The sequence below is a fragment of the Diprion similis genome, chromosome 4 (assembly GCF_021155765.1).
Source record: "Diprion similis isolate iyDipSimi1 chromosome 4, iyDipSimi1.1, whole genome shotgun sequence".
Taxonomy (NCBI): domain Eukaryota; kingdom Metazoa; phylum Arthropoda; class Insecta; order Hymenoptera; family Diprionidae; genus Diprion; species Diprion similis.
In genome coordinates, this window is record NC_060108.1 from 14,184,365 (window position 1) to 14,198,140 (window position 13,776).

Below are 13,776 nucleotides of genomic sequence, written 5' to 3' on the forward strand. Positions count from 1 at the left end.
TCATTATCATCAATTAATATTATTTATATTTTTAGTATATTTTTATACCTTTCGCTATTATTTCAATAGTCAATTACAACGGTGTTCAAATTTATTTTTCCCGCCGTTCCTTTTCTTTGATATACTTTTAAAGGATTTATAGTTTAAATGAAATGAATGGCCGGATGTCTTTGGTGGAACAGAAAAGGCTTCAATGGGCAAAAGAAAGAGGTACGTTGACCCATCAGAAAATTGTAGAAGTACAAGGAAAGTACGAGTGCATAAAATACCCAAAATAATGCGATACGATTTCTTGGATAATAACATAACATTATTTCAAATTCATTTATCAAACATCGTAGAAGAAATGGCAAGACTATCGTGCGCATCGTGGGGAACGACCGTCAAACCAGTGATGAATGTAATTCACGATGCTGCAAGGTGAGTTTATTTGCGGTATATGTGCTGTTTTCTGAGCAGACGAAGACTCAGTCATGGAAAGTGAAAAATATCGATTTAGGTCATCAACACAACTTTCTGCCACGGCGCGTGCTATTGTACTTAAGTGGGTAAATCGTATGCATAAATGTATGTAGTATATATTTTTATTGGACGTATCTTTCGAAAGAATCTTAGAATAGGCGTTCCGCGTGCGCCATCGTCACAAGTTGCGGTTTCTCAGACTGTGCACATTATGTTATTATAACTTTGTATTTTCTTTATGCAGAAATTTTATTGAATTTTTACAGAAATTTACTTTTTTTTAAAAATAGGATCAATGACTAAACGAAAATAGACAAAGGGGTTTAAATCGCGTACTCAAATTGATATGTATCAACCGAAAGATATGTGAATTCTTAATTATGTTTACTACAGTGTTCTAAACTGCTCTTTTCTGAAAGATTTATTATTTGCTTTCGATAAAAAGGATGAAAATTCCTGTTTGAGGTCCTGTAACTGCAGTTATGACAAAAAAATTGTACGCGTTTAGGTCAAGAATGTCTACACTTGCGGGGGTTCCGCCACTGAGACGCGGTTGTGGAGGAGGTATTGATGGCACAAAGAGTCTCAGTAGGGTTGTGGGGGAGACACACCTTCTTCGGGCTAGTCTGGTCAGTTTGCACGATAGTACGGATGTTAATGACTGTGGGACAAATGCTCCTATCCTCAGACAGAGGAGTCCGAGTCTTCCGCCGATTTACACGAGAGAATCCGGTGGCTCGCTGCAGCATCCGGTGAGTGCGACTTTTGACCGGTGATAAGAAGAATAAAAAATAAAGACTTTTGCAAACTGAAGTTATTGCAATTTTTTTTTATGCAAGCAAAGTTTAACAAATCATTCTAGATTTCCAGCTGAGGAATGTACGTTTTATTCGAAAATACGCGTAATGATTTACAACTCTGGTGGCAATAATTTTTACGCCTATCTACGAATTTGATTCTACGATTAACTAGAGATATTAAGACACTTCTGAGGTTCTGGTACAGAATTTTTTGTAGATTATCGTACTATTTTGTGAAATATTGTACTTTTTTTGGTAGATTATTGTCGTTTTTAATAAATGTAGTGTAGGGGCTCGCATTTGCGCTATCGATTTTCTTACAACTAATGTTGAAATGGGTATAATTTGTTGCATAATATTGGAGAATTCTTGGTTTAGTGACGTAACAAATGTTATTTGTTTCATTAGACTCGCCTATTCAGCTGAGGCGAATTTATAAATATACGGCAGATTCCGTCTAGATCATACTCACGATCAAGAGATGAGAAGATCAGTCTTCGGACGTATGTAATTCTGAATTCAGTTATAGGTACACTTGTCCGTAAAGAATTCGAATTTTTACGAAAAATTGTGGCGATGGACAATTTTAGAACTTAATTTAGATCGTGAAAATTACGAATATGTATGAGAAAGTATGAAATGCTATTTTTGAACCACCGCTAGATGTTGCATTTCTCTCACAAGGAAAACTTATTGCAGACAACTTAAAGTTTCTAGTGAAATTCGGATCTACATCCGAAGACTGATCGTCTCAATTTCTGACCGTGTGTATGAACTGAACGGATTTAGAGATTCTGTGGTGTGTTTTTGAACTCACCTTATCCTAATGAGAGTCTTATGAAAAAACTAACATTTGTTATATCCATAAACCAGGAGTCCTACGACATTTTACAACAAATTGTATTCATTTCAAAACTTGATGCGAGCTTATTTATACGTAGCTATTAAAAATGGGGATACTTTACGAAAAACATTGAATTGTTACGAAATCTAAGTTCAGAATATATGAATCGACCCAAATCCTATACTTTTGCATGGAAAGTACCTGCAAAATTCGTAGAAATTCCGGTAGAAATTCATAGAATTATTTTCACCAGGGTTAGGCCATGGAGAGTTGATTACATGTAAAAGCCAAGGAGTGGTGAAGTAACGATGAGAACGACGAATGTGTTTGTGCTCAACATAAAGTATATTAATATTAGGGTCATTCCTATTACACTCATGGCATTAAAATTCAGTCACGCGAGCTTCTAATTTTGCGAACCTCAACTCAAGCAGATTGAAGTGGATCAAGTAGGGTTGCGCTATCAAGGCCCAGATCGTACTCAGTTGAACCACAACAACAGCTACCCATTCCAGAACCATATTCGAAGGAAGCGATACGGTGATTCGCCTCGCGAAGAACTGGAGGGTGAAACATCGGGATACGCGAGCGACTCCGCCGAGGTGCCGCTTCCAGCGGTTGCTGGTAAGAAAATATATATAATATACAAAGGTACTGCAGTGGGGGTACAATAAAACATATAATCTCTTGACTGATAATTTTTCCTAATATTAATTTGCTCTACGACTCATTGTAGTATCCTCATACCTTGCTTTATGTGTATTTAGAAATTAAGTGGTATACTAATCGCGATGTAATAATAAAATATTTATTACTGTGTCAAGATTTACTTCCGAATTGTAATCCACCCGGAAGTGCGATGTCGGAAAACAATCTGCAAAACCCAACAAAATACAACTGCTATGTGACGCCTGAAAGCTCTCTCCCACCCTCGAGGAGATTATCGGCAGTGCGAGGCTGTACCGAGCTGAGACCACGATGGGGCAGCCTATGGGGACAAGAACTAATAAGGGGAGATCCACCGCCGCCCTCATGGCTTGAGAGAGGCCTTTCGCGAATAGACCACACCAGCCAGGTATCTATGATCATTAGCTAATGAGTTTGGCATGAAGCATGTATGATTAAATACTTTCCCCATACATAGAGACATGTCTAATAACTGATAAAACCTGTAACCATGCTCCGATAATCAATTTCTTATGACTAATTATCACACAGGTACTGGTGATAAATCATGAAAGCGCGAGTAGTCCTGATAGCTCCACAACTAGTTCAGCTGGATCAGATTCTAACAAAACCTATCTACGAGGACAAAACGCCCCCCTGGATGATGGGGTGTTACAAGAGCGTGAAGTTAAAAGACAGAAGGCCTTAGAATTGCAAAATGCCATCAAGCATCAGCTTGAAGAACGAGATCGACAAAGAAAGGAGGAAAAACAGCAGAGGTTGATGGAGGAACAAGCAGAAGAAGAAAGAATTAAACGGGAGAGAGACAAAGAGAAACAAAGGTATGTTTGATGACATTTTGTTCCTTTATTTTATGGTTTTACAGGACGATTGGTTCCTTCCTGGATGTTATTTTTATCAGTATCGAAAATTTCGACTTCCTTTTTCTTCCTTGATGTGGGTACAGGTTTGAGGAAGAACAGAGGAGATTCAAGGAGAAGGAAGACACCGAGCATAAGAAAGCAGAGGCAATGCGTCAGGTGCTTGAGGCAGCCGAACGCTTGGCTAAAGAAGAGAAGAAGTTCCGTAGAAAACACAACAATGTCTTTAATCTTGAAAAGGATGAAGATAATAAAAATGTAGATGCGGTTGAACCTTCAATGCAATCAGAAGCATGTCCGAACCAGGTCTCTGAGAAAAAATTTGACCATTCACCTGTCACAGAGAATATACAATCAGTAAATAATGGATACTATCTTAGACAAGAAGATAAAGAACTTAGTCGTTCTTCGGAGTATGTTTCTGGTAAAGAAAGCAGCGAGTATAACAATATCCAAGAACCGAAAGTAAAAACAATACAACTTCCAGTTAGCTCAGAAATCGCCATTGTACTAAGTGGCAGGCTTCAAGATCCAGAAATCTTAAATGCTTCGAATTTACAAGTTAATCTAGTCGTTACACCAACCCCTACTAAGTCTGAAAGTGTGCCGAATTTGTTTAGTGTCAGTAACACTCCTCTTCCAAACGTGGTCAGCCCTGCTACCATATCACATGCAAGTCAACATCGATATCCTAAAACAACAGATACAAGATTGCTGACACCCAGCAAATATCGGACATCTGTGGCCAGAGAATTTGGCACCCAAACGGATTTAGAAGAGTTGCATAATAATGCTTGTACATATAAGGAAATGTCAACGAAGGAACGAAAAGAATCATTGAATGCTAACCGGAGAGAGATCGAAAAGTTTGTATAGACATTCATTTAAGTCTTGCTGATAAAGGAAACCTCTTACATACTGTAAAATGTCAATAAGTGTTGGAAAAATATACCATTTTTTCAAGCTCAACGCTTTTCTGACTTCCAACAGATCTACTAATACTGTTCTCACTGAAGAGCTGTCTATGAAGACATTGTCTAGATCCAAAGCTCAATCGCGCTCATCTCTTGAAGCCAGACCACGTTGGAATGCTAATCGGTGAGTTGCTGAATAACTGAGAAATTTTGAGGACTTCACATATTTCTCTACCAGCATCTACTCAGATAGCGAAATGTGTTTACAGCTAAATTTTAATTGGATATTATTAATCGTACGTCAGCTGTAAAATGCTAATCTTGTTTATACTTAAGCGTATCATCATGCTCTAATTGCGACATTTGCTTGCACTCGTAGTAGAAATTCTTCTACTTTCATTTCACTATCTGGGTATACACTTATCCAGTATACCTACGGAGCAGGTTTTAGAAATATCAGTAATTCAAAGATTCTATCAGACCGGGTACTCGTTATCGGACTCAGAGTGAAAAAGATCCACACTACCAGAGGCGCTTGAGATTGAGAAGACGCCAACTTGACTCAAGTGATGATGGCTCAAGGTAAATTTTCATTGCATTTTACATAATATCAATTGAAATGACTTTTGTACGACCATGTACTTATCATTAGTATATCATATATCATTATTTAGTCACATTGGTTTATGTCTGCATTCAATAGATCTCCATCCCTTGAGCGGAGAAAACCAAACAACTTAAAATCAAAAAATCGTAACACAATGAGGCGAACCATTAAACTGGATAGTTATGACGCGGATTTGTCTATGGATAGTCTCAATTCCATAGTACCTTTAAAAATAGATAAGAATGGAAAAATCAATATTGAGAATAATAAAAATAATAGAAAAAACAAGTCGCAATCAAATGAAATAATAAACGATGAAAAAAATTTGTCGATTAAAGAAGGAAACGAAAAGTTGGATACTTGGTACAACAGGGAAATTTTGTTACAGCTTACAACATTGCGAAATGTGGGTAAAATATTGTCAAGATTACTCAAATCAGAATGAAATTTGCAATTAACTACATATTCTATAATATTTTCCAGGGTCTCGCAATGAAACAAAAGGAGTGGGACCCACAGAGGTGTCTCGTTTCTCCGAGTGCGGAGTTTTAGTAACCATCCACCAATAAAACAAATTCTAAACCATTATGTTTATTTCTATTACAGTAGTGAAATTTTTGTTTAAAGAAGCAAAGTGAAAGGAAAAGAACATTTCGATAACAGCAAATGTTTCTTTTCTTATATTACAGAGTATAGCCTAGTTGTAATGGCTTTCCAGCTTGACGATCTTCTTAGAGATGATAAGAAAGATGCCAATCTGATACCAGATTTGAGTAAAGCAACCTGCAATTCGCAAGAAGAGTTTAGAAGACTGCTCGAGCGTTGTCCAGAGTATAAAATCAGATCTGAAAAGGTATAGTGTTATAATTCTTTGATACTAAAGTTCATGATTAGAATCGCTCTAAAAAATTTAAATCAACCTCCCTTGTTCTTATTAACACGATTCGAAAAAATTGCAGTCAGTACTCCCTGAAGTCCTTTTCATGGACCAGTACTAGCAGTATATACATTTATCACGATGTGGTGTGTTTTAATAGGTAAAGAAAGAAGATTCAAAGGTACGTGACAAAGATTTCACTTGGCGTGCAACAAAACGTGAGCTCAGAGTAATAGAGAAAGAATATGGTTACGGGGACCCTGTGCCACCAGACATGAGAGGACTCAATCTTACTGAATTACAACAAGTATCTATAGATTGGAGGATGCTAACACCAATTCGTCCTAAACTACGTCAGGATGAGGAAATGTTTTCTAGACTTGTAAGTGAATTCAAATCTGTCACATGCAGTTGACTACGTAAATTCTATAAATACAGTTATCGAAAAATGTATTCAGTATGAGGATTGTTGAACCTCCATTAGTATGTATTAATAACGATTTATACATAGCTTGTTTTACAGGTTGATATGGGGAAATTAGAGATAAAAACGGCCGCAAAGGAACGACACAATTTCACAAGTCCAATTAGGCGTAGCAAAAATAGAGCTGGAATAATCGAGAGCAGCGTAAAGATGTGTGGTGATTGCGGCGAAGAGTTTTGTTATGGAGAAGCCTGTGGTGATATACTGTATGATTCTTGCATACGAGTTACAGTAACACCTCAGCAATCAAAAATCCAAGTATCAGCTGACACTGCAGCTATTATTGCTAAAATGGACAAACCAAAGAAAAAATCAAAGAAGTCTAAGCTTCTGCGTTCTAAATCGAAAAAAAGCAGTAAAAGTGGTAGCAAGAATGACAGTAAGGATATAATAGCTGAGGATATACCCAAGAAAGGAAAGAAGTTTAAACGGAAATGTAAGAAGAAGACAAACTAGTGTAGTAAAATAATAAATCGGTCGCAAGCCAATGGTGGAACAAGAAATTCACACATTGGACGAATGGTGTGAAATAAATATATTTCATTAGTATGCTTTGCATATAAATTCGGATTGCACTGATTCTTTTCAGCTCTTCATCTGAAAAGAAATTAATCTATCATAGTTGAGGATGAGAATATCAAAAACAATTTGAAAATTGTAGAGTTATTGAATGAATATAATGCCACTACACAAATGCTGGAAAAATATAGATTTATTCCATTTCTTTGAATTCACAAGATTTTCATAATTCAAAACTTGATTTCATTTTGACCCTGACACTATTTAGTGTCTAGTATTTATTCTTCTATATTTTTTCCCCGATTAAAGATATAAATATACCCATTGTGTATCAGTACCCATTCATTCAGATTACATCTGGTATAGGCGCATATTTAAAAAAACCCAAACACTTAGAGCCTTTCAGGAAAAAATAATTTACATCTGAATTTCTTATAATAACTAAGCATCGTATGCTACGCCAATAATTTTACATTACAGAGAATTTAAAATATGTGTATTATCATTGGACAGTTATTCTCAGGCTCACTCACATATCTTGCAGTTACGGGTTTGTACTGATCAAGTGATACAGGAAGCCTCCAATTTTTTGATAGACCGATTAACAAAACGTTATTAACATCATTTACGTTTGAGTATCGGTGTCGAACATAACGATTATACAGCCGTATAATTAAAATTGGTGATTACGATGCAAAATGTTATCACCATTGTTCTTTGCCTCTTGCTATCGACTTTACCTAGTGGACTCTTATATCAGATATTATTAACGATGCATATTTGTATCATAAGCAGGACATAAATAGCACTACATTTAACATACATACAAATAGTTGTTGCTATGCTTGCTAGTTGGAATGGAAGACTATGGACAGCAGCTTGACAAATATATAGTTGGTCGTATTTAGGGATAATATATATTAAAATATTACTGTAGTCTTTCCTTTCTTAAATAAAAGTGATAGAAAACCGACTGCTTAGGTCGGATTTCTTGATTGAAGTTATACAATAATTACGAAGGACCGGGATATTTTTCACAGAAAGAAAATAGACACTTTTGAATACTATTAATCTACTTAGACAAAACTTAATTCATGTAGGTACTAAATTGAGTTTTCATTTAATCAAGGTATCGCAGAACAGATTCCGTTTACCAACGCATTTCTAGAGCTGCATTTCCATAACTAATATAATGCCACGTTTATACAAATATTATTCATAAATTACATCTAGGAACAAACACTACACATATTCAGTTGAAATAGAATATCTTAGACTCAGTGGTCAGTTATGTTGTGGCGTTAAGTGTTTGTAACAACTAAGGGCCACAAGATTAATCAAAAAGAAGACTCATATTTTTAATATTCGATAATCTCTCCACATATAAAAAAAAATCTGCAATCAGCTCGAGCAGATTCGTACCATTTTTTTATTTTTTATTTGTTTTTACGCAGCAGATAATAAAAATGAAAAAAGGGAAAGTATCTAAATTAAGCATGTAAGTTTTGTCGTGATTCAAACATCTAAAAGAATAAACATTACTCCTGACAAATAAGTTCGTTTATGCTGTGAATGTACGTAATTTTGTCACAAGTATTATATTATTGTATGTACAAATTTAATATTCAAAATATGATATCTATAATATATTAGTAATAATAATAACAACAACAGTGATAACAATATACAAATTTTAACTGTGCCATGGGCCCATCTTTATAAAATCATTACAATGTACCATAAAACAGAATGTGTACGTATCATACGCAATTTTGTGGACTAGCTTTTACAAAAATACCAGGAATGCTGGCTGTAGCCGTTTCAAAACGCTAAAATTCGTAGGTGTGTAACAACTTTAATAGAATCAGAATTTTGTTTTAAAATAATGAACAAAGTGGACTTGACTGTTGTAATTTTTTGGCACATAAACAAGAAAAGCTGTTGGAAATAGCTTGGTAAATTTAGTTTGAATGTAAATACTGTATAAACATTGAACACCGACAGTCACATATAATATGTATTATGTACATAGTGTCATTTAAAGCTACAGCTTCAACGTTTCATTTCGACATTTTTTTTTTCGTGTACCAAGTTGGAATTATCAAATATATTTGAGGCAAAGATAAAAGAAATTACAATTAACACATTTGCTGCACCAGGAATCATCATACACTCTATGATACATTGACAAACAGTATAGAATCTGCCGCAGCAAATGCGTTGAATGTATTTTTTCATTAAGAGTAACATTTTGTGAATGAAATATTTTCGTAGGATGTTCAAGTAACGAGCTTCAGGTATCAAGTACAGTTATCACATTGTTGCACTGTCTTCACATATCTTATCAATTTTTAAAATATATCACCATTTCATTACACGCATACGGAATCGTTTACTTCATCATAAAATTATTCTAGTTTACACGCTTCCGTGCGAATTTTTTGTATTACATACATCATTATGCTTTTGCAGGTATTTCAGGATCAGCTTCTATATGATTTTTTTGTGTTTGCTTATTTTTTATATTTTTTATTTTTTTTTTGTCTTTTTCTTACTACATATGACAAAATATAAGCTGCAGCACTCTACATAAAGCAAGAAAAGGAGGTAAGACACTGTGCAAAGTAGTTATCGCCAAAGCCAGCCTACGCGTGTACACATCTCAGTTATGTAACGTCACACGCACGCATACACACAAGAATACGCATGCACACAAACACACGTGTCTTTATTTATATATAAAGTTCATATATTATTTAATGTATGCAGCTTGTTAACAGCCAAATATTTAACTAAATATCTATTACACAAAAAAATAAATGGGCGATAATGTATAACTATGTAATTTATTTTGCCGATAATTACGAGATATAACAGGAAGTTGTCAGCTGATCTTGATTTTACAGTCGGACACTCTTTTCAACAACAGTTCAAACCTTGAAATTACCGCAGTTTATATACCGAAAATGCGATCAGCATTTCACAATTTCGTCCCATTTCAGATTGATAGTTTTTACACATCCAATATGTGGAATTGTGGAAATATTTGGCTGAGAACAAAGCTGCGTAAGTCTTGTTCCACGATGAGATCTAAGCTCAACAACAATCAAGGCAAGTTGGACACTCCGCTCATTTTTAAAAAAGGATGACTGATTCTAACTGTCTAATGACAGACAGTTTGAGGTTTATTTTTCGCAATAATATATAGTTGCATGTAATATTTATATTCGCAGGTAATCAATGCAAACGAGACTCTTGCAGGTTTTTAAATGTAATAAAAGCTGTCAGTTTCTCTATACTTTAAAGTTATGTGCTTCACGTAAATATTTGTTACCATAAACAAATGGTTTTTACAACCAAAGCATCTCATGCTGAGTGTGAGCTTTGTTAACTTGATACTACTGAAACAATTACCTCAAACTCACCATAATTAGATATCAAAAATAATGCTTTGTGATGTCCTATTGATGGGTGCGAAAGAATATTTTTAAAAAATGTTGATTTCCAACTTGATGGTGATGCAGTGAGTCCTACAATGGGACATATTGACGCCACAGAAACGAGTCAAACGAATGTTCTTTGTACAGTGGAGCGGAGGATTTAGGCAGATGATTCACAATTAGGTCAATTGACACACCTGCTCAGTCCAACCTAATAACACGGCTGTCCAACAGCTCTCATTTCTATTTTTGCTATAGAGAATGCTGTTATACTTTGGCCCTGTTCTTCTCAGTTGTCCTTACGGGCCTTCTTCTTGCTTTTTTTTTGTGGTTTGGCCTCTGTCCACACATCTATACAAAAAATTGTACCAATACATTAACCTATTAGTAAATACTTCAAACAATAGAAAAAGTCATACTGATTTAATGTAAGATAGAAAATTTGTAACAATTTTAATTTCGGTTCTTACCTCCCAACTCGTCAAAAACGACTTTATTGTCTTCAATCTTTTCAACTTTCTTTTCCTCTGCCGTTTCGGTTTTAGTCTTCTTTTCTTCTTCTAATTTTTCTATAATTTTTTCTGGTTTTTCAGAAGGAGAGGATACATCAACTGATGGTTTGTTTTCATTCCCAATAACCTTCTTCACCTTTTTGGGCTTACTACTGCTCTTATTTTCTTCAGACTTCTCAGATTTTTCTATCTTTTCCGCTTTCTGTACTTTTTCGAGTTTCTCGGGTTTCTCTGGCTTCTCAATCTATATCACCAGCAACATATCAACAGGCTTGTATACACATTAATTACTTATATATAATCATGTGGCAACATCTTGGAATAATCAGTTTGAAACTACGCCATTGGATAACAAGAAAGTCCCTAAACTGAATGTGAACGATATTACTGACTTGCAAACTGATTATCTGAAGAATGTTTAATCTGCATTAATAATGTGAGGATAGCAAAAATTTTATCTTCGTTTTAACCTTTGCATCCTGACATAATGGCCTCATTTATTGAATATTATATGCATACTATGTATAAACGATTTTTCAAATGCTGATAATGATAGAAATAACAAGTTATTCCATTTCCCTTCAATCAGATGTTCAATTATCACAGTAAATCTTACCTTTTCTAGCTCCTTGTCTTCCTCTTTATTTTCATGGATCTCAATCGCTGGTTCAACATTAGTAACTGGTATAAGAACAATTTCCTTCTTATCTTTTTCTTTTAGTTCTTTATTCTCTGTGTCCTTGGCCACTTTATCTTTAACTTCCGGCTTAGCCTGTCCTTTTTCTTTTTTAGATATGTTTGTAATCAGCTCCCCAGCCTTTTTCCCATCCTTTTTAATTTTTTTTGACGGAGAATCTTCATCTTTTTTCTTGTTCTTTTTGTCCTTCCTCGAGACTGATTCCCAATTTCCTATAATTGCCAAAAATAAAAATCGTTTCCCCTAATTCCTACTGTCACTTTACGCATATTCTAACTAATAATCATATGGTTTTAACGTAAATAATAGATACATACCATCATCAAAGTCCACTGGCTTTTCCTGAGAAAGATTCTTCAAATTTTTTCTATTCTTTACTAACTCTCCCTTGTTTTCTTTTCCAGATTTTAGAGTGCTGACAGCCTTCTCCTTCCTAGCAACAACTGGTTTGTTGTCTTCATGTTTGCGCTCCTTTAGTTCACCCCCTACCTCTTCACCTTTCGCTGCGTTTTTTTTAACAGCTTCGGCTTTGACAGGTACTACTTTTTTAGCAGGACTCGATTTTTCTGTAGCCACCTGAACATTGACAGTACGACTCTGTAATGCAACATCAATGAATCTGAGTATGCACCCATGTGTATTATAAATTGAAAATTGATAGAGATTTCTCAAACTGAAGTTAGTAACGATTTCTCATCTCACTGTAAGTATTTTAAGTAATATCTAGTTGGAAATATATTAAATGAATAATGAGCATCTGTTGGTATGGGTGGAAAGATTTGGCTATTTTTAACAGCATTTTGAGCAATATGAAACACGAATCGTAGATAAATGTAAGAAATTGATAGGTGGTGTATGACTAGGACTTCGGTGTCTATAATCAAAGCGATCATCTGATATTTCTCTTTTTAACAGCATGCATTGAAAAGAGAGAACATGTCATCACTAACAGAGTCAAACGAATCCACCTTATGTATGGACCATGACTTTTCAATTAGCGGGATAAATTGAGGGGAATATTCGCCGATTCAGTTACATCTATAAAAGGATGCAAATTTGAAAATAGAAAGGTAGAAGTCGGGTAACTATTCGCAGAAGTCTGAAAGCGCGTTGTGTGACGCGAACTGCATGTATGTATGTGACATACACACGTACGCGTAGAGTGCCATGTTGTCAAAACGTGTAACCATATGGTAGGGAGGCCAGCTTACGGACGCTCTTTCAGACTCGGACTGGCCAACGAGGGTACGACTTTGACCCGGAGCATAGCGGAAGAAAATGTTTAAAATAATTTTTCGTACCTTTTCTTTGATCTTGTTGCGCTTCTTGCCAGCTGGTTTCCGGTCCACGTCGGAACCCGACGTGAGCTGGGCAAACGGTGGCTGCTCCGCATTTTTAAAACCGAATACAAACACTAGAATGGCGCACGCCAAGACAATGCCGATAGGTATCGCGTACTGGGAATGTTGCAACAACGCATCCACGTCCATTGTCGATACTGGAGGTTAATAATCGTCTTGGTATTAAATTTACGTCTGTGAGTTTTTCGAAAATCTGTATTTTGTCTTATTCACGTTTTCTCAAAATGCTTCTCCGACGATGGAGTGTCGTCCGAGTGAGGTACCGTAATCCAACCAAATATCCACCGATTCAAACCAGTACACCCAGGTTCGTGATTGACACTCGCGTCCAGCAGTCACTCGCTACAGCGCTCGGCAGCGCTGCAGTACCAAACCAACGGGAAAGTAGGCAGGGAAGGGAAAGGGATTTATTCCACGTGTATGCATGTGTATTACACCTACAAGGCGAAACACAGAGTGAGGGCGAACAAGAAAACCGCCCAGGGTATGCAACATGCCGTGCGTGGCGGTGTTGAATTTTGAAGTCGTGTTCCTCCGGATGTACGAATCCACACGCCATCTGCTCCAAACCTCACTATTTATGTGAACTAACTTGCAGGTTCTACGCCGCCAGATTTCGAATGTTTGCGTACAATTCGAAAGCGCGTGTAGAAACGTATTGTTGAAATATAGGTTGTTAGAAATATTCTTGAAGTTGGGTGTAATAGAGATT

At 35.9% G+C, this 13,776-nt stretch overlaps 3 protein-coding genes across 4 annotated transcripts; 2 read left to right on the forward strand and 1 right to left on the reverse strand.

Moving 5' to 3' along the window:
* Nucleotides 1-44: 44 nt before the first annotated feature.
* Nucleotides 45-5,797, forward strand: LOC124406117 (trichohyalin). Its single transcript, XM_046881502.1, has 11 exons — nt 45-210; nt 342-420; nt 971-1,220; nt 2,538-2,730; nt 2,931-3,181; nt 3,325-3,614; nt 3,740-4,519; nt 4,644-4,751; nt 5,048-5,149; nt 5,271-5,580; nt 5,658-5,797. The coding sequence occupies exons 1-11, from the start codon at nt 153-155 to the stop codon at nt 5,724-5,726; spliced, it is 2,490 nt and encodes an 829-aa protein (XP_046737458.1). The 5' UTR covers nt 45-152; the 3' UTR covers nt 5,727-5,797.
* LOC124406105 (triadin-like) lies at nt 5,750-13,606 on the reverse strand. Of its 2 annotated transcripts, XR_006929161.1 has the most exons (6): nt 13,005-13,606; nt 12,021-12,300; nt 11,623-11,915; nt 10,965-11,250; nt 10,692-10,845; nt 5,750-6,019 (listed from the first exon to the last, which is right to left on the reverse strand). XR_006929161.1 is itself a non-coding variant. In XM_046881478.1 (5 exons), the coding sequence occupies exons 1-5, from the start codon at nt 13,191-13,193 to the stop codon at nt 10,784-10,786; spliced, it is 1,110 nt and encodes a 369-aa protein (XP_046737434.1). In that variant the 5' UTR covers nt 13,194-13,606; the 3' UTR covers nt 10,249-10,783. The 2 variants fall into 2 exon arrangements, 1 of the variants encoding a protein (XP_046737434.1); XM_046881478.1 differs by lacking the exon at nt 5,750-6,019 and having other exon boundaries at nt 10,249-10,845.
* Nucleotides 5,881-8,007, forward strand: LOC124406110. The gene is made up of 3 exons (XM_046881494.1): nt 5,881-6,027; nt 6,212-6,433; nt 6,575-8,007. Exons 1-3 carry the CDS (start codon nt 5,881-5,883, stop codon nt 6,989-6,991), a joined length of 786 nt encoding a protein of 261 aa, XP_046737450.1. The 3' UTR covers nt 6,992-8,007.
* Nucleotides 13,607-13,776: the final 170 nt, after the last annotated feature.

Coding starts and splice junctions, on each gene's coding strand:
- LOC124406110 (XM_046881494.1), top strand. CDS start 5,881: ATGGCTTTCCAGCTTGACGATCTTCTTAGAGATGATAAGAAAGATGCC. Junction 6,028..6,211: donor ATAAAATCAGATCTGAAAAG/GTATAGTGTTAT, acceptor GTGTTTTAATAG/GTAAAGAAAGAAGATTCAAA. Junction 6,434..6,574: donor AGGAAATGTTTTCTAGACTT/GTAAGTGAATTC, acceptor CTTGTTTTACAG/GTTGATATGGGGAAATTAGA.
- LOC124406105 (XM_046881478.1), bottom strand. CDS start 13,193: ATGGACGTGGATGCGTTGTTGCAACATTCCCAGTACGCGATACCTATC. Junction 12,301..13,004: donor GCAACAAGATCAAAGAAAAG/GTACGAAAAATT, acceptor GTTGCATTACAG/AGTCGTACTGTCAATGTTCA. Junction 11,916..12,020: donor GCCAGTGGACTTTGATGATG/GTATGTATCTAT, acceptor TGGCAATTATAG/GAAATTGGGAATCAGTCTCG.
- LOC124406117 (XM_046881502.1), top strand. CDS start 153: ATGAATGGCCGGATGTCTTTGGTGGAACAGAAAAGGCTTCAATGGGCA. Junction 211..341: donor TCAATGGGCAAAAGAAAGAG/GTACGTTGACCC, acceptor CAAACATCGTAG/AAGAAATGGCAAGACTATCG. Junction 1,221..2,537: donor CGCTGCAGCATCCGGTGAGT/GCGACTTTTGAC, acceptor CCTCAACTCAAG/CAGATTGAAGTGGATCAAGT.